The sequence below is a fragment of the Zosterops lateralis genome (genome assembly GCF_965231275.1).
Source record: "Zosterops lateralis genome assembly, chromosome: 12".
Lineage (NCBI taxonomy): Eukaryota > Metazoa > Chordata > Aves > Passeriformes > Zosteropidae > Zosterops > Zosterops lateralis.
In genome coordinates, this window is record NC_139772.1 from 11,173,824 (window position 1) to 11,199,196 (window position 25,373).

A 25,373-nucleotide genomic window follows, 5' to 3' on the forward strand; every position below is an offset into this window, starting at 1 on the left:
GTGTTGAGCAGTAAACAATTAATACAGGAGGATGTTTGCGTGTTACTTAACTGTTGCTTCTACCCCTAAGGATTATCGGCTATACCCCGGATTTGGATCCTGAGACAGTAGATGATGCCTTTGCTCGAGCCTTTCAAGTCTGGAGTGATGTCACACCACTGAGATTTAACCGAATAAACGATGGAGAAGCAGACATTATGATTAATTTTGGCCGATGGGGTATATTTTTCTATTTTAACTCATGTTTTTGGGTTTGTTCCTTTCATTAATCCTCAGTTTAGAATGATCCACCCTCAATAAGCAGCACCCATGAGCCTTTCTGGCAAACCTTGTCCTAGCTCACACTTGGCTCATACAAGCTAAGATCTAATTTCACTAAGACTTTTTCTTATAATGAGAGAGAGCAAAACAGAGAGAAAGAAGTATTTATACAATAACTTTACACTATATTTATCTTACCAAAAGAGAGTTGCTAGGGGCAACATTTTATTTTTAAATTTACAAATTAGAAATAGAACTGAGACATATTGGTACAGATCTTTAGATGGTGTGAGCTGGCTTCCTGCCACAGAAGAGAATGGAATGCCACTATACCATTTATTTATAGCTCTGTATGCTGTTTTCTGTGATAGTGGTGAGGGTTCTAACATATTAGAGCTTAAAAATGAATTTGTGACTTACAATTTTGACTCCATAGCTGGTTTCCATTCTTTTAACCTGACAGAATGTAAGATTTCAATGCATTCATCGGTCTTGAAGAAGTTAAAAATATGGATCATAAGCTGAACAATGGTTTGAGTACAGCTGATGATGGGTGACTTGATTCATTTTCACATCTTCTCAATTAATTTTGGTTTCCCCTGAAAGAATGTTTATGACTTTTCAGTGTAAACGTGGGGCACATAATTTCTTCTGGACAGGCACAGAATTTTTAATATTAATGAAGATACTTGTGCAGCCAATTACTTGGGAGGTAGACTTTTGGAGTTAAGTGAACAGTTCAAAGAATAACTGAAATCTTTGTAAAAGCCTTCATTTCAAGCTGGTTTTCCTTGCTTTAGCTACTGATGAGTTGACCTCAAAAGCTGCAGAGATTCTGTACACTCAGGGCTTCAGATCCTCATCCAGACCAGTCCAGTTTTCAAAAAAAAAAAAAAAAGTCTTACAAAAGCAGAAGTGTTTCTGCTGGTTTCAGTACTTGCTGGCTATAGCCAGCTAGAAATTAAGAACATAACACAGCTAAGAACTATAACACAGCTAAGAAACTGTGGGCAAAGAGCTCCTTCCACATTCAGTTATTCCTATTACTTTACTGCATGTCAGATTCACAGGGGCTGAGACATCCATGAGATTTCTTCATTTTTATCCTTTCTCTTCAGGAAAGGGTCTACTTTAAAATAAATGGGAGTACAGCACATAATGTATGTCCAAATCTTGCCCCTCACAACTGACACTCTAGTCTCCTGAAGGGAATTAACTGAACTAGTATTAAGAGTGACACCAGCCTGAAATCAGTAGTGTCAGAGGAGAGAATCAGGCCTGTGTATTTAGGGGTTCTGTTCAATGCCAAGACATCAGACCAAAAGCCCAGAAACGATGCAACTGCAGATGCTGGCAGCCAGCTTTGATGCACAGGTCAGTGTGGTGGGAGAGCTATGAATACCAGGGCTATGCCCGTGCCAGCCTGCCTTACCCACAAGTGGTGTACTTCCAAGAAAAGCCTACAGTGTAATAACAGGAGAGCTGCTTAACCTGCTGCTGCCCTGTGAGCTGCCTGAGTCTTGGAGTGCTTGAAGTGAAGGAGGAATAGGCTCCTTCAGGACTCAGAGAAGCAGCAGCAAGCTGGCTTTCCAGAGCTCACTGCTGAGACACCCAGCTGTGCCTTCCTGCCAGGGTAGTGAGTATCCTGCACAAAGAAAAGAGCACAGAAATCTGAAGTGCAGCAGAAAAGGGCAGCCTGCAAAGTAAAATCTGCCTTTACTTTCCAATCTGTGTTGGAGAGTGATATGAATTAGCTGAAAATATCCCTCATCTACAATATTTAAGTTACAACTCCCTACCAGCCTCCATTGAGAAATAGCACTGTGTAGCTGTCATACATCTCATGTACAATACTTCACTGTTCTTCACAATTTCTGGTTTTTTCCACCATATTTACAAGATAGAAAACACCGTGCCGTGACAACTGCAGTACTGACACTTCATGTTCTTTGAAAGAAATGGTTGTTTCTCTTCTGGATCAGTCTTGCTAGTACAACCCAAACCAGAAAATTCCCTCACTAAAGTATTCTGCTGCTGTCTTGGATGGGAAAGTACACATGATAATGACCATTCATGTATAGACGCTGTCTGAGACCATTACAAACTGCTCTTTTCTGTCTGTTTTCTCCTGCAGAACATGGTGATGGCTATCCCTTTGATGGCAAAGATGGTCTCCTGGCTCATGCCTTTGCACCAGGGCCAGGAATTGGAGGAGACTCCCATTTTGATGATGATGAACTGTGGACTCTTGGGGAGGGACAAGGTACCAGACTTTTTCATGTTTCCAAACACACGGCCTGCTGGCTGCTCTACTTTAATGCCGCATTAAATGCTTTCATTGTCAGAAAATATTAGGAGGTGAAAATCCATTTATGCAATTTAAAATTTCTGCCATTAAAAAAATGCTATGGATAAGTGATTTTTCTATGCATTAGTATATATTCCAGGCCCAGCACTGTATTCATAAGATTACATGTGACAAACTGAAATAAACCCCAGGATCTGGGTGTGTCTGTGTTTCCACCCTGTCCCCCCATGCTACAGCAAATGTCATGCAAGGCTCATTAGAAATACCAAAGTGGTTTATGAGGCACAAGACATGTTCAGCTCATGTTCAGCTGCTGCCTGGAACCTTTGAAACTATACTGAACATTTTAGATCATATTACTTAAGAAACTAAATTACTCAATGTATTAACAGCACGTTTTTAACTTTGCCTTGCCATAGTAACAACATATATATTTTTCTGGGCTGATTCTAACACTTCACCATGAGTAATATCCATGTAATTATTTTAAAATTACCAGTTTATATTTCAGCTATGATCACCTTGCCAATAGAGAGACCAGCAGCATATTGAATTTCAAAGTGGAAATTCAGGCTGCATTTCTATATCAGTATCTTCCAGGAAAAGAAGATGTCCAGAAATTGTATTTTTTGCCTCAGTTGGTGGCTAATTTCACCACTGTATTTGTTCTCTTTATAGTGGTCAGAGTGAAGTACGGAAATGCAGATGGTGAATATTGCAAATTTCCCTTCTGGTTCAATGGCAAGGAATACAACAGCTGCACAGATGCAGGACGCAACGATGGGTTCCTCTGGTGTTCCACAACCAAAGACTTTGATGCAGATGGGAAATATGGATTTTGCCCCCATGAGTGTAAGTAGACCAATGTTTCTACTGTTTTTTTTCCTGGCAGATTGTTCTCTTCTTTGCTCATCCACTTCTTTTTGTGCTTTTCCCACTTCCTTCCCTTTCAGATAAAGGAATGAATGCCTTTCAGATATCATAACATATCAGTATCTGTACAAAAATATTAGAAGTCCATGAAAACTAAGTCTGCAGTTAATTTACAACCTTCTTTGAATATGAACAGAACTCTCTTTTACAAGAATTTTATTTCGTATTTGGAAACATTCATTTGCAGATTATACAAAGTGTATAATGTCTTCATGTAGCCATAACTTTCTGAAATTATACACAAGATTATCATTATTATCTTTCAAATGTATTTATGACAATATGTTTCCTGTTAAAACAACAAGAACACATATTTCTGTGCTTGAAAATCTTGATGAGTCTTTACAGCTTGAGGATATAACATTTCAGACAATTTATTGGTATGAGTGTTAATTTCATCTCCTGTACATCACACAGCAGGAAACCTTTAGAGAAGCAATTAAGTAAAAATGGCTGTAGCCTACTGAGGTAATTTATCAGCAGTGAGAAGAGTAGAGAATGCAAGGTGCTTTCAGCCACTCGTTCCACCTCCTGTTTGCTGGTTCCTGGCACATATATCAACAGCCATTCCCAGTACTGCAGTTTCCCACATTAATTTTTTCCCTTTGTACAAAAATGACTTTTAGCTTTGGGGAATGTTTCATCACTCTTTTTACCTTTCATACCAAGCCCTGGTTCACTAAAACTCCTGCCTGCTACTCCTGGGTCATAACAAATAATAAGAGAATTTTGAAAGAGAACAAACCAGAAAGCAATGGGGCTTTTTTCAGATTCATGCTAATCCTGATTGAAACCACAGTACTAAATTTATTTATAATATGATGGCTACACGCAGTCAGTACAAGGAAAGAGAATGCAGACTGATGAAAGAAAATTAGAGATGCTGAAGCCTCAAGCTAACAAAACATGTTCAGGGGTTTGTCAGCCCAAGAGTGCACAAGTAGAGCCCAACATGTCCCACCTTTCTCCCAGTCTCCTCTTCCTCAAGTTAATTCTTTCAGCCAGAAAAGAGAAAAACCTGGCTCATTTCTTTAAAGTACTGCAAGCACTTCAGATACAGTCAGAAGGAAGTGCAGATTATAGGCAGCTGGAGAAATGGAGATCTACCTACCCTGACTGATACATCTCTGTAACATCCTAAAGTCATGCAAGGCTGAAAATGTAAGCAGTGAAGCACTGTCAGGGAGAGCTGGTTCTGAAAGTGAAGTTCCTGGAAATGCCAGTGTCAAGGTTTCTGAAATGGAACAGAAGGGTTTCAGCCTTTTGTTTCTGATGTAATTGTTTTGCAAGATCCATGAACAGTTATGCACAGATGTTTCTTATTAAATGCAGAGTGGCATTGTTCACTCATTGTTCCAAGGCACCATTTGCTAAATCCCAGCTAATAAATTCAGATAGGGGAGGATTTACATCAGAGAGTCTGTGTTGGGGGCAACATTCCTGGTTGTTGGCCTTTGTTTCTCTCATGTTTAACTCACTGAAGTTAGTTGCAGTTCTTCTCATGATAGAGCCACAGTGCATATATGGAATCATCTTTAATGCTATGGTGCTGTAGCAGGCTTTTCTAAAGTTAATCCCAGACCGGTACCCCAGTTTTGTAAACTGATTGAATTATAGTTTGTCAAAACAGAAGGTAAAGCAGAAAGTTATCTACCTACCACACAAATCTTACACAGGTGTGCTGAACTTCTCCTTTGCCATATGAGATCAAGGGATCTTGATATCTCTCATTTCCAAGCTCCACTGACACTTACAGGCAGTTTAGGCTCCTAACTTTGGTCCTCCAATATCTAGCAATCTCTTCCCTGCCTGTACTCCCTCACACTCATCCCAGTTCCTGCAGGCTGTTGCCTGACTGCTCTCCCAGGCTGAACCCTCCTGAAGCTGCAGCTGCCTCCACCTTGGATCTGTGCCACAGGGCTTTAGCAGCCTTCCAGACTGAGGTTTCCTGACATCACAACTGCTTGATTTTTCTAGGAAGAGCTAAAAGTGAGGTTCACATATTAGTAATGTCCAGTCTGGATCTGCTCTCACTTCAGTATATCTTCCCCGGTATTTAAATTGCTGAGCTTACCCTGATGCAGAACAAGGCCCTTTAAGATCCCTTTACAAGTAAGTTGGGCTTTTGTTTTTGGGGAAACTGCCTCAGTCTCCAACTTTGCTTTACATTAAAGCAATTTTATACTAAGGAGGGGGGGATTGAAAACTTATTGTTACCACCACATGATGTGGCCTCAAGCAAAATGAAAAACTGCATTCTGACTGTGACTCAGAAAGATTGCATGCAAAGTAAGAGACTGGCTTTCCATATGGTTTTTGCAACTTAGCCACATGTAAACCAATATAAAAAAGGCTATTAAAATGCAGAGTTTGCCAGACCTAGAGCTGGAAGCAGCTCATAGTAAGTGAGTCATCTAAACAACCCAGTTTAACTTTGCTCTCCAATTCTATCATTACTTTTTTTTAAAGTAAAGTCCTTCTCCAGTCACAATAGCCACAGTCCTAGTTAATGCACATTTCCTATCTTAGTACAGCATCTGAGACAAAAACCAACATCTGCAGCTTGCTCTTTCGGGGAGGCACAGTGTGTGTTGTAGACAGGACCCCATCCATACCCAGGATGCAGAAGGATAGAATAACTCTCGTAGGCAGAGAAGTTCAGCAAACTTGTGTGTGTGAGGCAGGCCTGCAAAGCTCCAAGTCCTCTCATTAGCCGGACTGGAACTTCTATAACTTACTGATTCAGGTCCCTGATGCTGTGGCCAAGTACTGGTTTAAGTGTAAAAGGCAAAATGGACCATCTGTGTCACAATTCCCCACTGTCTGGGAACCCTTTCCCAGTCACCCTTAAGCAAAAGAGGTCTGGGGGATTTATTTAGTGCTACTCTAAAGAAGCACAGGAATAAACAATGCCTCTCCCCACTGATGTATCAGACTAAGCAAAGGCAAACCTCCTCAGGTCGTACACAAACACTGAGGTTGTAATGGCCGTTTAGTCATCAAAAACAACAACAAAGTTAGAAATAACCTGCCAAGCCTTCCCACGTACACATTTGAGGTTTAGCTGCAGCTTCAAACTGGATGAGAAAGAGGAAAAAGGTGCCCTTGGGCACCTTAAAAAGGCCACATCATGCATGCTTTACACTGGGAATTCGAACAGATAAGTCATTCTGCAGTGCCATTCATAAAACTCCAGGGGAAGTAGCATATGAATGCATGAAGGATTTTTTATCTCTGTTCAGAGCAAGGCCTAGAGCAGTTTGTTGCTTTCACAATTTCCTCTCACCAGCACCTGGCGAAGCACATTGTCCTACCACAGAGGATTCCCACTGATAGAGCAGCCAGCAGAAGGCACAGTCAGATTCCCAAGACATTTTATACTCCAAGCCACCTGCATTTTCATGGAATTCAATTTGAACACACATTTTTTAAATATCAGCATGGGAGATTGTATCTCTCCTCCTCTAGATATTCCAGAAAGTTTAGTAAAATCCTAAAACCAATTGCAGAACTCAAGTCATTTTAATCTGAATCATTTTAATCCCTCATACATGAGAAAGGACAGGAGAAGCCTCCAGTGTTCAGGTTTCTTGGACCAGTCATATGGACCAGTCATACTTGTCCTCTCCTGCTTCTCTAATGAGTGGCTGAGTAGGAATTCTCAGAAATGAGAAGCAAACATGGAGGAAGAATCTACAAGTTATTATTCAATTTTACTGTACACCAGCATTTTAGAGAAACTTTGCCCAGTCTGCCATTCTAGCTAACATCTCTGACAGAAGGCAAATGAATCAGCACAGAGCTAGGAACATGAATGATTTGCTCAGAACCCTCTTTTCTAAATGCTGTTTTGAAAAGAAACATCAAGTTTGTGTTATGAGTTTGTGTTAAGATAAATCAGCCATTCTCTTCTATACACTTGTGAAACTGAAACAGCCCTGCTCTCTCTTGCTAAGGTATTTCAGTGCTGGTGTAAAACAGAGGTTCTGGGTGTGAAGCACATCACACCTGATAGGTGTCCAGTGTCTGTCCAGGCCCAGGCACATGCCTATGGGCACACTGTGATTCCCTGTTGATACTGAGCTTTGTTTACTGACATTTTCCTTTCTCATTCTCCCCACAGCACTTTTTACAATGGGTGGCAATGGTGATGGGCAGCCATGCAAATTTCCCTTCAAATTCCAAGGCCAGTCCTATGACCAGTGCACAACAGAAGGCAGGACAGATGGATACCGATGGTGTGGAACTACTGAAGACTACGACAGAGATAAGAAATACGGATTCTGTCCAGAGACTGGTACGAGGAAAGTTGCTTGCATAACACTGTCTAATTGGTCATTGTTTTAACAAGCCTCCTTTGGCACACTTTCACCAGAGCACACAAAAGTTGATGAGCTAGACACAACTTCAACAGAGGTGGCCCAGGTTGTAAGTGGAACAGGAGCAGTCTGTTGGTGTGTTATAGTACAGGTTTGTCAGGAATACATAAATGGTATTGAACCTACAAATTCATGGCTACCACTGCAGGATAATTACAACCAGATTACAATTTGTTAATGGCCTTGGAAAGGAAGCTTCATGAGACAGAAGAAAGTGTGAATAATATTTTAGCTTAATACTTACCATGTACACTTGTAAAAAGAAATCCTCTTTAGTACATTAAGCATGTGTTAATAGATCTTTTCAGCAATCCAAAAGAACTAAGTGAAATGGTTTAGCCACAAAAAGAAATTTCAGCTTTCTTCACACTCTATACTTGCTAACTTGAGTTTTACTACATAAAGGAACAAAAATTAATTTATAGTGTTGAATAGCTTGGCAGGTGTTCTTTTTAAGGTGTTCATTTTGTGACACTAGAGCCATAAGCATAGCGACGAAGTGAACCATGGCAGTTCTAAAATCTGGCTTTTAACAGAGCCAAGGGGAAGCTACATTCAAACCTACATGCATCCTGCTTTTTGAGTTTTTGGGGTCTCTTGAAAATGGCCTAACCATTTGCAATACAGCTTTAATGGACTGATATTTGGCTTTCTGTTACTTTTGATAACTAGGTGTAACCCTTCCATTTTATATTACAGATGTTAAAAAATAAAAAGGATCAAATTCATTATAACTTGCTAAAATGTTAGGAAATTCTAACGGACCATTCAACAGACAAAAAATCCCAGTATATATAGAATCCATGTATTCAAAGTCCTAGGTAACGCAGTCATTATCACTGGAAGTAAGAAATACGCTTAGTTTAAGATTTTTTTTTCAGCATAAAAGGCTACTAATAAATAATAATAAATAAGAAATAAATACTAATAAATAATTAGGGATATAACCAGCTGTGCCTCTGTATTGCTGTCATGTACCTTCCCAGAAGACAGACCATAATTTGAAAGGATCTGCAATTGCCAGGTAGCAGTGTAAATTAATTTAAATGAGTTTTATATTCTTTTCACATTCTGTTCATGATACCTACGTTAAAATGTTATTTTAAATGCACTTACATCCTCTTCCCTCTAGAAATATTTGTACCTGCTCATAACTTGTACCTGCACATACAAATGTTATTTCTTATATATTACTGCCATATACCACATAGATGAGAACACAGGGGGAAATTTCTCAAGTTTTTGCAGAAATACTTGTTAAAAAAAGTTATCCCCATTTAATATACCCTTTTCTTTAGAAGATGTTTAAAATAACATGATTTTAAACTGTACCCTGATGTCAGGGTATATAAAGCTTATTCTTCAGTGGGACACCCACCAGCCAAGTGGATATTCAACAGCTCTTCAACCTTTCTGACACTAACTCTACTTTCCACCTTAACACTTTAAAATAACACCAGGAATGAGCATTAAGAGATACTTGCTGGGAAATCACCTTCCACAAAACACTGTTAAACTGCTGCTTTCCCCAAGCTGTGAATATGAGTTCAGAGCTCCTTCTCACCCCCACCAAAACTACTGGCAAGCCCATTGCAGTGGCAATGTGTAGACTTTTTCTTTTTCTAATTCTGTCAGACAATTTTCAAATATGATTTTTAATGTTACTCTTCATATTCCTTGAAGGACTGCAGCATTTCTACTTCCTTTCCACTTTCAGCCTAGTTAAGAAGATGCAAAAGGGATCCCCTTCTGACTGTGTTCTCCTGTCATTTTCCACAGCCATGTCAACAGTTGGTGGAAATTCCGAGGGAGCTCCTTGTGTGTTCCCCTTCATCTTCCTTGGGAACAAATATGAATCGTGCACGAGCGCAGGGCGCAATGATGGCAAGCTCTGGTGTGCCTCCACCAGCAGCTATGACGACGACCGCAAGTGGGGCTTTTGTCCAGATCAAGGTAACACCTCCTGTCAGGATGATACAGGGGCCACTGAACAGTGCCCACACCCATGGCAGCACATGTGCAGTGATTTCACACTCATACTTAGCACTCCTGTTGGTTACAGCACTTCTCCCCAGCCTGAAATCCGAGCAAAATCCCTATACTGAAGCATGAGACTACACCTACAGAGTCACACCCAGATCTCGTCTGAAATATTCAGATTTTCTAAAGCTATAGTGACACAGGATCCTTCCAAAACACAAAACAATGAAATAAATTAATAAATCAATAGATGTTTTTCTCCTCACCAGTTTTTTCTTCCAAGGCTAAAAGTCACAAGTACTATAGTATTTCACTAGTATGCAATAAATTATAGACTGATACAAATTAGGAACAAACACTAAAGGTAAAAAATTAATACCTTTGTGACTGATATTGTGAAGGATGAAAAACATGTATAAAAAGTGAGTGAGACAGTATAAAGTTTATGTGGTGAATATTGCTATTTAAAAATACTTTGATTAATTTTTGTCATATTTTAACATGGGCAAAAGGCTGTTTACATATTTACAAAAAATGCTAGATTTGGAGGGTTATTCTAGGAAGAAAGAAACCTACCAAATTTCAGAGACTGTTTGGGAATAATTGATAAAATGTCATCCTATGATAAAAAGTTATTTCTGACCTAACAATATTTGGTACACCAGTACTGATTCAGAATCTGCTTCCATAGACACATTTTTACAGACCTGTTTATCACTTACAAGCCATTTCATGGTGAAAATGAAGATTTGATATCTAGATTGCAAGTTCAATTCTTCTGCACTAAAAGGGATTTCCAATGTTATTTTCTACATTTCCTTTTCTCACAGAAGTATTAAGACTGTGCTCCGAATCACTTGCATGGGAGACAGCAGCAAAGATCACCTACAAAGGAAGGTTTTAGAATCACTGCAGTGAAATGTCATTATTAGCAATTGGTGTGATGTTCACCATGGGAGGCTGCAAATATTGATCATTATTATTTATTGTGAATGACCTGTGTGGCACAATCGTATTTAAATGCAAGCAGCTAACACTGTCTTACTGTGTTATTCAGGGTACAGTCTCTTCTTGGTTGCTGCCCATGAATTTGGCCATGCAATGGGATTAGAGCATTCCGAGGACCCAGGAGCTCTCATGGCCCCCATCTACACCTACACCAAGAACTTTCGACTTTCTCAGGATGACATTAAAGGAATCCAGGAACTATATGGTAAAGTCCTCCCCCATCAGCAGAACTCATCAGAAAGTCAGGCAGCACAGGTTGAAATCTGGGACTCAGAATTTGTAGCAAATCACAAATGGCCCAATCCCACCAATGCCAGAAACATCCTCAGCTCCTTTCCCCCTGCTTTCTTCATATTACTAGGCCTCCTACTTCAATCAAACATTATAACTTAGGGATGACAGGTCACTCAATTTACTGAATGGAAAGGAGCATCAAAACACCCCATAAACAAAATTTTAGGTGAAAATTTCTAGTGCCTTTACTGGGACAATGAAATGCCATGTTTGTCTCTAGCTTGAAATACCTGATCTGGATGGGTTTGGATGTTACTTTCTGCAACACTCTGAGCTTCCCAGATTGTGACTCTCTGCAAGAGCAAAAGGACATTTCTTCCTGTGTCCCAGCTTGGAAACAGTTCACATTGCCTTCCCACAATTCAAACTGTAACATTACAATAACATTTCCAGAAAGGAAATGTGGGAGGTGAAACTTCAATGTAAATGTATAAGGCAGTCTCCTAGAGAAAAAGTGGATATAAGTATTTTTATGTAGCTACATCTTTAACATTTGTTATTTTCTCCACAGATAGTCTTAGTAAAATGCATAAGTAGTATCATGATTAAGATTCCTTTCATGTAGACATTTTCTACCTTGCAGAGGCATCAGTATGCTACAGTCAATTAAGCAGTCATTCCCATATTCCATTTCTCTTTCTGTGCTTTTCACTTTTCTACTGAGAGATCTTTTTAACTGTGACTATATTCTACAGTATTCCACACCTCAAAAATTTTAATAAGAATATGCCAAAAATATTATCACATGAGACAAAAATCTGATTTGAATCTTCACTATTCCTTGTTCTCAGCTGCTTTAATTAAGAATGGGAATTGAGACATAGTCAAGCTTAAGTGAGTTTCTGAGCCCATACTGTGTGTCTTTGATAAGAGTTCAAAACTTAACCCAGCTGTCTTAAAGCATGCTTTAAGTTCCAAGACATCACTATCTTTCTTCCTCTTTTTAACTGATACAACCCTTTACAAACTGCTTTCTATGTAAAACAAGTATTCAAAAAACCTTCTTTTCTTGCTTTATATCACAAATCAGCTACACTCCATTTTTCTCATACAGTAAATAACCCAATGTCTGAGAAAAAGAGGAAAAATGCCTCAAGACAAGCAGAAGCCAAATAATAATACCAAATAAAATAAACCAGATGGCAAAATGCATGTTCTGAAAAGTACATTGTGATTCTTGGTGAGGGCAGAAAGATCACACAAATGGCTTAAAATGCATCTTTGTAACTTGCCAAATATTGGCACTTCTCTAAAAAAGAAGAAATCCACTTTGATGTCTTTCTCAGCAGAGCTGCACATAATTCTGAGTACAAGGACTTTGAAATCTTTATCCTCTTTTTAGAAGCCAGCAAAATAAATACTGTAATGTTCACTTCTGAACCCAGCATAGTCTAATTATCTCTCAGGTTAAACAGGCAGCTCACACACAGGCACCATGTCTCAAATGAGGCCACACAGAGGATTAAGGCAGGAGTGGAAGTCAAGGCTTCCTCAGCTGTGCTCAGCCACCCTTCTTCTGAAGAGACTTTATTATCAGTTTTTCCTTCTCCAAGAACTCCCTCCAGATGATTACCCTTTTAGAAGCCATGGCAGCTCCTGTTCCCCATGTAACCCCGGCAGGCCTTGATTTCAGTGTAACAGAATGTCTCTGTTCACCATCACAGAGGTGTCACCTGATGTGGGACCAGGGCCAGGGCCAGGACCAGGCCCACAGCCAACCCTTGGACCTGTCACTCCAGAGCTCTGCAAGCACGACATTGTATTTGATGGAGTCGCACAAATTAGAGGAGAAACGTTTTTCTTCAAAGATAGGTAAGTGAGATAAATTGCTGAGACCTATTCACCAAAATCTAGACATTTATTATCAGGCACAACATCCACCCTTTGTTTCGTGTATTCAGAAATGGGAAAGTGTCCTAATCAACTCCTAAGGGAAATGGAAATGGTTTAATTCAGGTTGAGTCCAAAGTCATTAGATAACAGCACTATGTGACTCATGGCTGCTGTAATAACACATCAAGGACAGTGGTGATTGGGATAGGCTGTATGTGTGCAAAGACTCTAAGACAGAAGACACCAAAGGCATTTTTGATGCAAAAGCAGAGACATTCCTCATAAAATGAGGTGGCTGCTCAGCTGTGGCTCCCACTGCCTTTGCCAGGGCCTGTATTACCCAGCTGCTCAACAATGCAGAGTAGTTCCTAAGGAGAATGGGACTTGGCAGCAGCATTGTGAGAGACACTAAAGCTCCTTTCTTCCCTGTCATAAATCAATGCCAAATTTGGAATAATTTACCCTCAGTTACCAACATTCTCCCAACACCACTGAAGATCTGGGTCCACACACATTCAATGAGTGTGCCTAAATCAAACACCATCTTCTTTCAGATAAAAACATATACAAGCATCTCAAGCTAAGGGAAGTATTGCAACCCACCTGTTCATTGCTCCTTGCCAGTTGTCAGTTGAAATTTACAAGGAAACAGGAACTAACAAAAAAGTTCCCCTCAGAAAATAACATTTTAAAAATTATTTGTATCTCTTGGTGATATACCTGAGTCCAACCATCTACTCCAGATTCAAATTTTCAGCTAGATATATGAAGCATTTATTACTGCATGGTTTAACTCTACTCACCAGCTTTTAGTACAAAAAAACATGGTTAGTTAGTTGATTTTTAAGAGTGAATGCAATAATTCCATGTATTTCCTTCTAGATCCAATTATATACCCAGAATAATGGTACTTTAGGTTTGAAGTTGGAATTAATCTTTATCACAGGTTTTGTGTTTTAGCAATACAGAAATGGAATTTAAACCTTCTGCTTGTAAGAAGCTTTGATCTGGTGTCAAAAGGTATCAAGGGGATCACCTTGATATCTTTTGTATTTTTTCTCTTGGCCCTATCAGCAGCAGGTTAAGACTCCAGTGATCCCTACCAGCAAGGAACATTCTTTCCTTGGCCACCAAATGGCCCCATAGTACCAACAGATCAGCCTCACATGGAGCTTCACAGGGCTGGCCCCACCATCCCACACCAAATTTGCCAAAAACAGTGCCCGCTTTTGCTCATTTAGACATCAGATTGCTGAAGTATCCTGAGCTCAGTGCCTTCAGAGGAAAAACATTCTCACAGCAGTAAAACTCCTATCAAATTCCACACCATACCCAGCTACTGCTCCTCTTCTGCTCACTCACAGGCCTTGGTTTTGAGCCAGACCTTGACCTTGCTTCTGCTCCTGCAAACCAGTAGTCATGCAAAGGAACAATATAAAATCTACTCCTAAGCCAGCAGAGTGATCCAATATTCTATATAATCCCAACAAAATAGAAGTATTTTGCATTTAGATACAGTAGGTCTAAGAACTATGCAAATACCAAAACAATGTGTTCAGATTGGCTCAGCCTTTATCCAGCATGCAGCAAAAGCAGACAACTGTTGAATTGTTTTGCTCTGGAATGGCTTTGCCTGTCAGTCTTGCAGCTTTCCAAGTATCAGGCAAACAGCATTGTGACTCACTTCTGGAATTCAAGAAACAACTGCCTATCATGTGTTGTGTGACTTTTATGATTCATGAAAATTACCATAGAATCCAACTGTCACATGGTAAAGAGAGTAAATGGCAAAAAGAAGGTCAGATACAATTTATCCTTTCAAAAAAAAAAAAAAAAAAGGTATTTTCCCTCCCCACCTCAAATCAAGGAAAGGAAATTACCAGGAAAGGGGAATTACAGGAGGTGCTGTTAGAGAGCACCATAGAGAACAGTTGAGCTTTTCTATTGGGCACAGAATGCTCAAGAACAGCATTTCCACAGATGGTTTTGTTTTGAGAGTGAACAAAAGTTCACACTTTGAAATATATCAAGACACTAAAAAAGACCCACTTTCAACAACTGTATATAAAAATAATAATCATCATCATCATTGCAAATATAGATTATGTTAAAATGTGATGTAAAATACCTAATGTAACTAAATTATTAAATCTATCTATAAATTTAATATTACAATTTAATTTGAATGATTTAAAACATTTTATTGTGTTTAAACTGAAATGAGAAAGCCAAATAATTAATTTCACCATTTCCTCAGTAAGATGTGTAGAAATAGAAATACCTTCTACCCAATTCAAAAACAAAATAAAATTCAGCTTTGACAAAGTTTCTCTTTCCAAAAGAAAACCTCACCAATTTAACAAGTCCCTTGAAATGTGTGGTTTATTAAAAACCTGGTGTTAAGTCTCTCTTGGACCTGGAAAGTTTGAAATTATGCAGATAGCAATTACTGGAGCTGATTCAGACATAAATCAGGTCCAAACTTGACTGAGAATTCTGTAACTTGGATTTTTAAAGGAACTACTCCTATGAATGTGATGCGATAAAGATTTTCTATATTAATTTCTATTTCATATCATATTGAATCTGCTTTTCTGTCTAAAAAGAGAAGCATAAAATGAACGGTATTACCTATTACAGCACGTCATACGTGTTTTAACGTTTTCAAGAGGAGTTTAGCCACATGGCTTATTCTTTGCCTCTTTTTTGCTAATTAAAATTATGATTCATGCTCAGAGATATTTTTGTACATGTTAAAAATACATCTATGTATATAAAACAAAGATTGGATAATATTGCTATCTTCATTATTGATAAAAATACAGCAATTTGTTAAATTAATTTAAGATTGCTCCTCCAAATTTTAGAAAAAAGAATCCAGTTTAAGATCCTAGGCTTCTCAAAGGTATAATTATTCTAGGCAGGAATGGGTAATGACAGTTTATACTCTGCAAAAAATAAAATGCCAGTAGCACCTTGAGCTTCAGAAACATATTAATGGTAAAAGCAGTTTGACCTCAGAATTTAATGACTATAACTTGGTGCAAGAGCAATTCCACCAGCCTGGTGACTTTTCATTTTACGGCCATGTCAAAACTTTTGTTCTGTTGGAGAATAAAGTTCTTCGTTCTATGGAGGATGAAATAGCAGTGCCATTTTTAATACCAAAAGCCCTCAGCGCAATGCTCTGCCATTTAAAGATAATTAGAGCTTTTTAAAGCTTAAATCAAATTATCATCCTACTTATACATAAAATAGCCTATAAATTATCCTTTGCATTTCTCTAATGAACACTTTTAGTGCTAGCAGTTTCTTTTATAGCCAAACTCACTTCCAAGCACTATGATATACTGCTATTAAATTTGAACTTTTAGTCACTACAATAGTAATTGCAAGAGCAGTTCATGGTATACAAAACTCTGCTTTTGTCAAATGTTCATCCATCTGCTCCATACACAGCAGCAGGAGGGCTCTAACAGTTTAAATGGTGTGTAAATTAGTTTATTTGTATGCTCAATACATTTTATTTGTATACTCAAGGCAAAGGATAAATTTTGCCCTGATGCAAAAAAGCAACAGGAAGTAATCAGCACAGCAATTTCACCTGCAGTCCAGCAGGCAGCTTATGGTGCAGCTCCTCTAGCAACATGCCTTCAAATAAATGAGTTTGCTTTTCAGGCAGTGAAGAGAAGAGTTACAAGTGAGTGCTGCTGTGTGTGCGCATGTGTGTGTGTGTGCATGCTCACGTGGCCTGTGCCAGAAGTGATGAGAAACAGATGTGCTGCTGAATTAGTTCATTGTAAATCTTGTACAATTTTCTGTTCTGCTCAGATTCATGTGGAGGACTATAAACCCCCGAGGAAAACCCACAGGTCCTCTTCTTGTTGCTACATTCTGGCCTGATCTGCCTGAGAAAATTGATGCTGTCTATGAGGCCCCTCAGGATGAGAAGGCTGTATTTTTCTCAGGTATTGGTTTTAAAGTCTATTTTTTTATTTACAGGTATGACCTTTAGGTTTCAAAATGTAAGTAGCCATTTGCATAATGTTGCATTCAAGCTCACTTTCCTCCAAGTCGTACCTGGGACAGGAGCAGCCTGTCTAAGAGTCAGCAGAGCCAACAGGTGAGGTGACAGATCTCCCTATTTCCACACTGAGGATTTTAGGACAAAGGCTGGATCTGAAAGACTCAAAACAGCATTCAGCCTCCAGCACAACAAAAGGAGAACTATAAGCACCTAGAAAGAGACATTCAACAATAAGCAAAACCAAACAAGAATCATTATTTAAAATGCAAAACAACAACAGTGGGAGCTCTCTTTCCTCACTCACTGCTCTGTTTTTCTTGTTTCCTTCCATTTTAAGCTATTATCTCAGCACATGTTGCTTGAGAAGACTACATTTTATTTTTTCTTCTCATGCTTCTCCTTCTCTCCTTGACTTTTGCCAAAGACTGACTTCCACTTTGGCTTCCAAGCATCTTCCTTGGTGGCTCATCAGGCAGCCGTGCAAGCTGCATCCATGGGAGAGGAGGAGGACAGGAAGCTCTGCTCTGTCTGTCACATATGGTTCAGCTGTAGTGGCCAAATGAGCAGAGTGTGAGACTGTTTTCAACATGAAGAACTGAGCCAGCAAAACCTAGGCTCCGGTATCTACTAAAAACATGACTAAACATCTCCAGTCATGTAAAAATCATATGGCAAAAGCTGCTGTGCATTTTCTGTACAGGAGAGAAAAAAGTTATGATAATCTATTCCACATGGCTCAGAGGCCATTTGCTTTACATGGATGGGGACAAAAAAAGAAATTAAAAGAAGTCAGGCAAAGAAAAACACTTTAAATATTGCATATATTATATATAATCCTATCACATCTAAACCTCTCCTTTTCTTTATAAATTCCAGAAAACGTAGCTAACCTGCATTTTTAAAAAAAAAAATACGAAGTATCAAAAAACAAAGACTGGTTTGAAAATAACACAACTGTATTAAAATACTTACTAATTACTCCCACTCTTTGCTTCTGAAAAGTGAATCAGTAACTTCCAAGAATCTCAAATGCTACACTTTTCTCACATTAATATTTTACTTACTTACTTTCCCACTAGCACAGAATGAAAGAAATGTCATTTCCTGAATAAATCTTTCCATGGCTTTCAGAGAATCCAGTGAGGCTATTTACTAAGCAAATTATAATTCTATGTAAAGAACACAGAACGCTACTGCATAGACGACGAGTACATATCTGGAGAGACATTAGATAATGTTTTGTGACAAAAAACAACAGGAACTCTGAGCAAAGACTTCCAGATAATCAGTCAATAACATTGGTCAACAAAACAAATAAAGGGTGAACATGAGCTACTGCATTTGTACATCAGGTGCCCCTGCCTGGTTTCAGACACTTTTCATGATACAAAAAATTTCCAGTTTAAACACTTGTTTTAGCATATAACCCCAACGTACCAAGGCAGTGTCTGCCTCAAAGGTGCATCAGCTAAAAAAGGAGGAAGCAAGAGAAAGGAGGGGACATCCTTTTTTGAGGCAAGGAGCACTTCACTAGCAAAAGCAGTAGTAATCACAGATGGTAAAATACTATTCTTTCGAATAGTGGTAGAGCTAGTGCAATAAAAAGCCACATGGCAAAGCAAAAAAGAAGAAATACCCTTTTGTTAGTGATTAATAAGCAGTTCTTGTGTTTGCCTTTTTTTCCCTCCCCTTCTTAGGAAACGAGTACTGGGTTTATTCAGCCAGCAACTTGGACAGGGGCTATCCAAAGAAACTCAGCAGCCTGGGACTGCCCCCTGATGTGCAGCGTGTCGATGCAGCTTTCAACTGGGGCAGGAACAAGAGGACATATATTTTCGCTGGAGACAGATACTGGAAGTAAGATGCATTGGTGGTGGTAGGATATTGTCAGCCAAGCTGTCTCTAGGGCTGCATGCACCATGAGCTTCAAGAGGCAGGGACCAAACATAGGGCACATCCTCTGGGAATACAAAATGGGCTGCCAGGACATGCTGACAGGAGGAAAGTGCTTCAGTACAGCAACAGGAAACTGTAGAAAGTGTATTTGAGAAAAAAACAGCCTCAAAAACAGCAATGGAAGAGGGTATCTGAGAGTGTCTGTCAGGCTGACCACCACTATCAGCTCATCCCTATGCCCCCATATACCAGCAACTGCCCCACATCAGTCCCTGGCTCTTAAGAGGAGCAAGTTGTCCTTACTGTCAGCTCACAAATGCTTGGAGAAAACTCTCCAAGGAATTTTAAAAATACAGTGACTTCCAATCACTTGAATCCAAACACTGACCAGATTGCCTAGGAAATTCTTTCACTAAGCCATCAGGTTTAGAGGCACTGGATTTCAAGGAAACACCAGTGTGACTACCAAAATGTGCTGGGGATGAATGTAAATCCTTTCAGCAGCTGATCTACCATCACTTACACCTTTGCTCTACTAATATAGTTGGCATTGAGGAAATTTGAACAAACCACAATTGTATCTGTAAGCACTTTAAGAAAAATCTTAGCCTTAATTCATTTTGACAGTCTCTCAATCCTTTTCATGTTTCCAGTGAAATTCAGGTGACCTGCTACTATGCTCTTATCTTATCATCTTAGATTAAGAAAGAATGTCCTTAAAATGTCTCAAGGCTATTACCATGGTAGAAATAAATATCCTACATTACACCTGAAGGGTCTGCTAATTGTATAATTGTATTTAATAGAATTTCATTGCCATAATTCCCAGGGAGATCTGGCACACAAGACCATCTTAAAAAAGCAGAGGAGGAACTTTGTGAGTTACCTCTGTGCTATCAAAATGGCATCAGAACAAAACAGAGTCTCTGACTCCTGCAGTCACTGTCACAGGCCTGTTCCAGGAACAGGACTTTACTTCAGGAATGCAGACATTACACAACAGGCTGGAAGTGGACCCATTCATTAACTGATAATTTAGAGAAAAGTTAAACATCAGAATTAACCACCAGATATCTAAAAGATTCTCCAGCCTTTAAGGGTTCATTCTGAGAAATGTTTTATATAAGATATCAAAGGAGGTCTCAGTATGATTGAGTCTATTTTATGTGAACAATAACTTCATGTTATGATTAAACTGAATTACTTTCTTTATTTTATCCTAATGGCTGTGGATTCCTGTAAGTAAATAAAATATTCTTTCCATACAATTCCCACTCAATCATAATTTTCAATTACTTTAAGGACAGTAATATTCTCCATTACCTAAAGACAAAAAAAACCCTAAAAACTTAAAGAACGTTATTCATTCTTTAATGTCCTATTGTAGAGACCATTTAAACACAAGTAGTTCTAATACAGCCATTTGAAACACTTCAGACTCCTACTAAAACCTACAGACTACGAGTTAAAAAGCTGCTGATACCTCTGTACCAACTATTGTTTTGATTAACTGTACTGCAGGGCCTCCAAGTAATTCATCACTCCGATCACAGACAGTATTTCTATCGAAGAACCTTATCAAGTGCAGTCACTGCAGAATGCATAATTTATTGTTAAGGAAACAAAATGGGATTAAGTGATTTCTATCTGTGTAAAGAAGAAAGCAAGCAGTTGAAAATTATTTCAGAAAAAAAAAGCATCTCTGTTGAACAGATGCTGTAACCCTTAAGTATGTGGCTGCTATGTTTTATACAAGGACTCTGTCAATGGAATCAAAATAGTTACATACCATAGTCCTTCCTGTGTCATTATCACACTTACTTTAAATGGATTTTTTGGAAGCCTTCTCTCTCCTTCATTCCAGCCACAAGCTATTTTAGTGTTATTATAACAAGACTGTTGAGCATAGCAAAGTTTTGTGAGGGAGGGGAAAAGGAGCTGGCTCAGATTCCACAGCTGAAGTTTTAAAGCTACCCAGCAAGGTATTAGATTTTCTTTAAATAGCCCAGAAAAAAAAAAAAAAAAAAAAAAAAAAAAAAAAAAAAAAGGTAAGGAATTTAAATAAATCATTTAAATTGATTTTGACCAACCTACTGCTCGTTAGTACTGGTGTAACTTTGGATATAATCCAAGTAGTTCCATAGAGCAATGAGGGAAAAGTAACCTGAGAGACCTACAGACATGGATAAATATAAATTTGGAACATAAATGATTTTCTCCCCTACTGTCAAAGACAACCTCTCTGAAGTCTCCTGCTCTTGAAGAGGTGCTTGAGCACCTGAAAGGTCTTTGAGGCCTCACATGCTGTACTTGAAGCCAGGTTCAAACTATATTCCATGTCACTGTGCTCAGGACACCTCCACACCTCCTGCTCAGCACCAATTCCCATCCAAATTACATCTCTGGAAAGAACTTTCCTTAGAAAGCATATTTTCAATTCAGCATTGCATTTTTGAAGGCAAGATTTAAAATTTCACAGGGTTTTAAAGAAATCAGCAATAATTCTAATGAAATACGAACCATGTTACAATCTCAGCTATTATATTTCTGTTTGTTTTGTAAAGTCACATTTGCTGAGGACATCCTGAAAAATTATATTACAATTTAACATTAAATGCAGATTTGTAATGTAGAGATATAATTTCCTTCAGGTACAATGAAGAAAAGAAGAAAATGGAGCTTGCATCCCCTAAATTCATTGCTGACTCTTGGAATGGTGTTCCAGATAACCTTGATGCTGTCCTGGGCCTTGGGGACAGTGGTAAGCTGATTTAAGTCACTAACAAACTATCTTATTTGTTTACTGCAAAACTTATTGGAGACTTTAATTTCTTGTGATCCACGAGTAGGAGCCAAATGGAGCCACCCAATGCCTGATGCACAGGATGTCCTAACCCCAGGATGCATGACCGAGCCAGTCCTTGTGGCTTGGACATTTCCCAGCTCCTTGATACTCCCCAGGTTCCTCCACACCAGCACACAGTCCCAGCACCATTTCAGCACATCCTGCCCTAGCACAACCAGAACTCAAGTATGAAAATGTCCCTGATCATAGGCATGAATGGGTTTTACGTTGCAATTTTTCTTAATTTCCTGTGCACTCCAGCTGAGATCCTGGCCCATGGTTTTAAGGGGCCTTAAATTTTGCACAGATATGCACTAAAGTCTGAAAGCAACACTGGTGTCACATGAGTCTTGACTCAGTCACATTTTCAACATCTATTTTGCCAGCAAACATTTCATCCCAGAAAATTCTGGCTCACAAAGTAGTGACCTTATTAAGGCTCCATTTAATAAGCACTCTCCTCTACATGGGATGGGAATTTTAATGTAGTTTTAAAATATATCTTTTTTTTATAATTCAAATACATATGAATATTTTGGGAAATAAGTCATTCAGTTCACTAAGTGTCATGTAATCACAAACACAAAAAATCTTTGATCAAGAATTATGTGCTCCATAATCTGAGGATGTTTATTTATTTATTTTAACAGGATACACCTACTTTTTCAAAGATCAGTACTATCTACAAATGGAAGACAAGAGTTTGAAGATTGTTAAAATTGGAAAGATAAGCTCTGACTGGTTGGGGTGCTGAACCATATGAGATATCAATAACCAAATATTTACTTTTTTGTTATATGCCTTATCTGTAATTAGAAATAGATCTGAATGCTAATTACTGGACCAGTCTGGTACTGGCACCAAAACACTAAGTACCAGTACTGTACACATCAGACAATTTAAGAGTGTTTGCCTCCTCAGTATACAAAGATGTTTACGTATATATTCTGGTACAATTTGTCCATTGTCATGCTAGTCATAGTAGTGCTATGAACAGAACAGCCATCATTCTTTTTTCCCATGGTGCTTAAACAAAGCCTTGGAACCTTTGGAGACTGGATCATGCCCCTCTGCTATTCACATACCAGATAGGCTCAAATGAGATGTACCAGCAGTGCACTTTGATTTTTATTTTTTTTTAAATACAACTCTGTTATAAATGGATGGTTTGTCTTGATGTTTTTCACCCTCTTATGAGTTTGATCATTACTTCCATTTATTTACATAATAATACAGAAAGACTGTCAAAGGCACAGGTTGCCTCAGGATCTGCTTTTTGTTGATGCATGATAGAATCATGGCAAAAAAACTGTGTTAAAGTATTGTTTTAAAGTACTTTTTATTTTAATACCTTAGTTAAATTTAGCAATTTGCTTCATGCACTTTGTTACTACTATATAACTTGTTTATATGGATGGAAACGACTCAGATTTTTGAAGACAATGCGTTATACATAAAAGTCAAGTATTGTTTAATGTGCTTTATTTTTCTGTTCTTTATAATTTTGGGGGGGTTGTTCAATTAGGCTTTTTGCTTATGCATTTGGCAACAGAAAATGTTCTTTTCACAACCTGATAGAATGTTTCTCATTAAAAAATAAACCAGAAGAGAATGTCCCACATGTGAAGTGCCAACAATACCAATAAAATCAAATTACACTGTCAACACTATTCATGGCCAGGCTCCCTTGTATCTCTTGAAATTATAAATTCAGTAGCATGTGTCAGTGCATTACCTGTCACAAGCAAAAACATTACCCCAGTATATAAACACATAGAGGGCTATTTAGAAACACAGGTTATTTTCTCTGTTGGTTCCAAGGTGCAACTGCAGCAATTTAATTAAAGAGATGATATGGCCCCAAGTCTGTGCAAAGCCTGCTACCCTCCCTGTAGAGTTTATACTCCTGTCTGCCATCCAGACTCTATCACAGGCTACTTCCCCACAGCCCAGGCAGGAAGAGAGGGTGTAGGTATCCTATAGGGATGTCAGCTTGAGAAACAGAGACATAAACCCTTATCCTGCCCATGACATCAGACACCATCTGGCCAAGGATCTTATCCAGCTCCATGCACATGAAACACTTCAAAATCCTCTATAGACTGCATCAGGCAAGAGGTCAACTTAGGTCCTTCTAAAAACATCTCTCGCTTTAAGTCCCTGATTCACAGAATTGACCAGTAACTAATATCTGAACCCATGATCCATTGATTTCTTCACATGTCCTCTACAACTTCATGATTTTTACACTGTGCTTTCCTGTTCTAACCAGAGGTTTTTACTATGATATTCTGAAAAGATACTTCTAAAATTCTGCATTTGCCAAATCATCTTTGAATTGCACTCATCCAGATATAACTCTACTTTAGGAAGTTGTCAATTATTATAGACAATCCTCCCCTGGGTGAGCCAGCACTATTTTTACTTATGCCAAAAGAAAAGGTGCCTTATTTACTCTTTGGAACACTCATTCTCATTAGAAATCATTAATCACTTTCATAATTAGTCTTGCACCAGAGCCAACAAAATAAAGCACAAAACAAAGTGGCACTAATTGCAAAATATTAGTGTTGTAGTTTTTACAAACACCTGGCAACCACAGGATCTATTTCAGGGATGTATGACCTGTCCTGATCATAAACATCTTCCTGCACTAGTGCTGAAAATATTCTCTAGCTTCAATGACTGCCAGGCATTCCTTTTGAGTACTGCAATAATTCAAGCTCTCTTTTAAGATCCTCAATAACCATCCCCTGAAGATTTTTTATGTTCTTATGTCAATACTGCCCCAATGTGCCTACTCAAGCATCTGTATTTAATATGGAAGGGGTTTCAAACAAAGATATAGTAGCCCATATTTGCAATGGGCCTTCCAGCTCTGAACTTGCTAAATCACATTTCTACTGATTACTGAAATAGTTTCCTTTTTGTCTACAGCTTACACATGTTTAGCAACATTGGCAAATCTACCATTTTACGTTCTGTAGTAATAGCACCATAATCCTACAAAACTCTGCACATCTGGTGAGTATAAGGAGTTCTGCTCAGCTTCTCCTTTTGTTCTTGCCTATGTAAACCCATTCTCCAATGACTAAATCACTGGCAGAAAACCAGAACTAAATTTTCTATCCTTAACCCGTTGCACACTTCTTTGGGTTCAGTTTCAGGCTGGCGACTTTAAGATTAACACAGGTCATTTATAAACACATCTGTTTCTGTTCATCAACTGTAACATTTGCCAGGAACATCACTTACGTATGTCAGACAAGCTGGGGAAGTACACTGACCTTCTCATTAGCCTTTCACATCTGACCTGGGAAACACTAAGTCACAAAATGTGTCTTGAAAAAGTCTTTGGGTCTAATTCCACTTATTGGGAGCCATTGCTAAAACCTCCCTCTTCTTTTCTGTTTGTAGTGTGTTAACCATGAAATGGAAAGTCCTTACCTGAGAAGCACTGCAGCTCAGCCTGTACCCAACCATGCCCCATGCAAATCCATCCCACTCACTTGTTCTCTGTTTAACTCTAGGTCTGTCCCAACACTGTGGACTTTTCTGATGATCCCTAGACCCTCGGCTGAACCGGATTACCTTTCTCAAGCCTCTTTT

General features: G+C 38.7%; 1 protein-coding gene across 1 annotated transcript in view; it reads left to right on the forward strand.

Annotated features, from left to right (window-relative positions):
* Positions 1–23,502, forward strand: part of MMP2 (matrix metallopeptidase 2) — a 29,350-nt gene extending 5,848 nt beyond the window's left edge. The window contains exons 3-13 of the mRNA XM_083870218.1: positions 71–219; positions 2,396–2,524; positions 3,248–3,421; positions 7,626–7,799; positions 9,661–9,834; positions 10,919–11,074; positions 12,828–12,975; positions 16,828–16,964; positions 18,721–18,880; positions 21,571–21,680; positions 22,415–23,502. Coding sequence (XP_083726344.1) covers positions 71–219; positions 2,396–2,524; positions 3,248–3,421; positions 7,626–7,799; positions 9,661–9,834; positions 10,919–11,074; positions 12,828–12,975; positions 16,828–16,964; positions 18,721–18,880; positions 21,571–21,680; positions 22,415–22,518 — 1,615 coding nt within the window. The 3' untranslated portion in view covers positions 22,519–23,502. The remainder of the gene's footprint in view (positions 1–70; positions 220–2,395; positions 2,525–3,247; positions 3,422–7,625; positions 7,800–9,660; positions 9,835–10,918; positions 11,075–12,827; positions 12,976–16,827; positions 16,965–18,720; positions 18,881–21,570; positions 21,681–22,414) is intronic.
* The last annotated feature ends 1,871 nt before the right edge of the window (positions 23,503–25,373 follow it).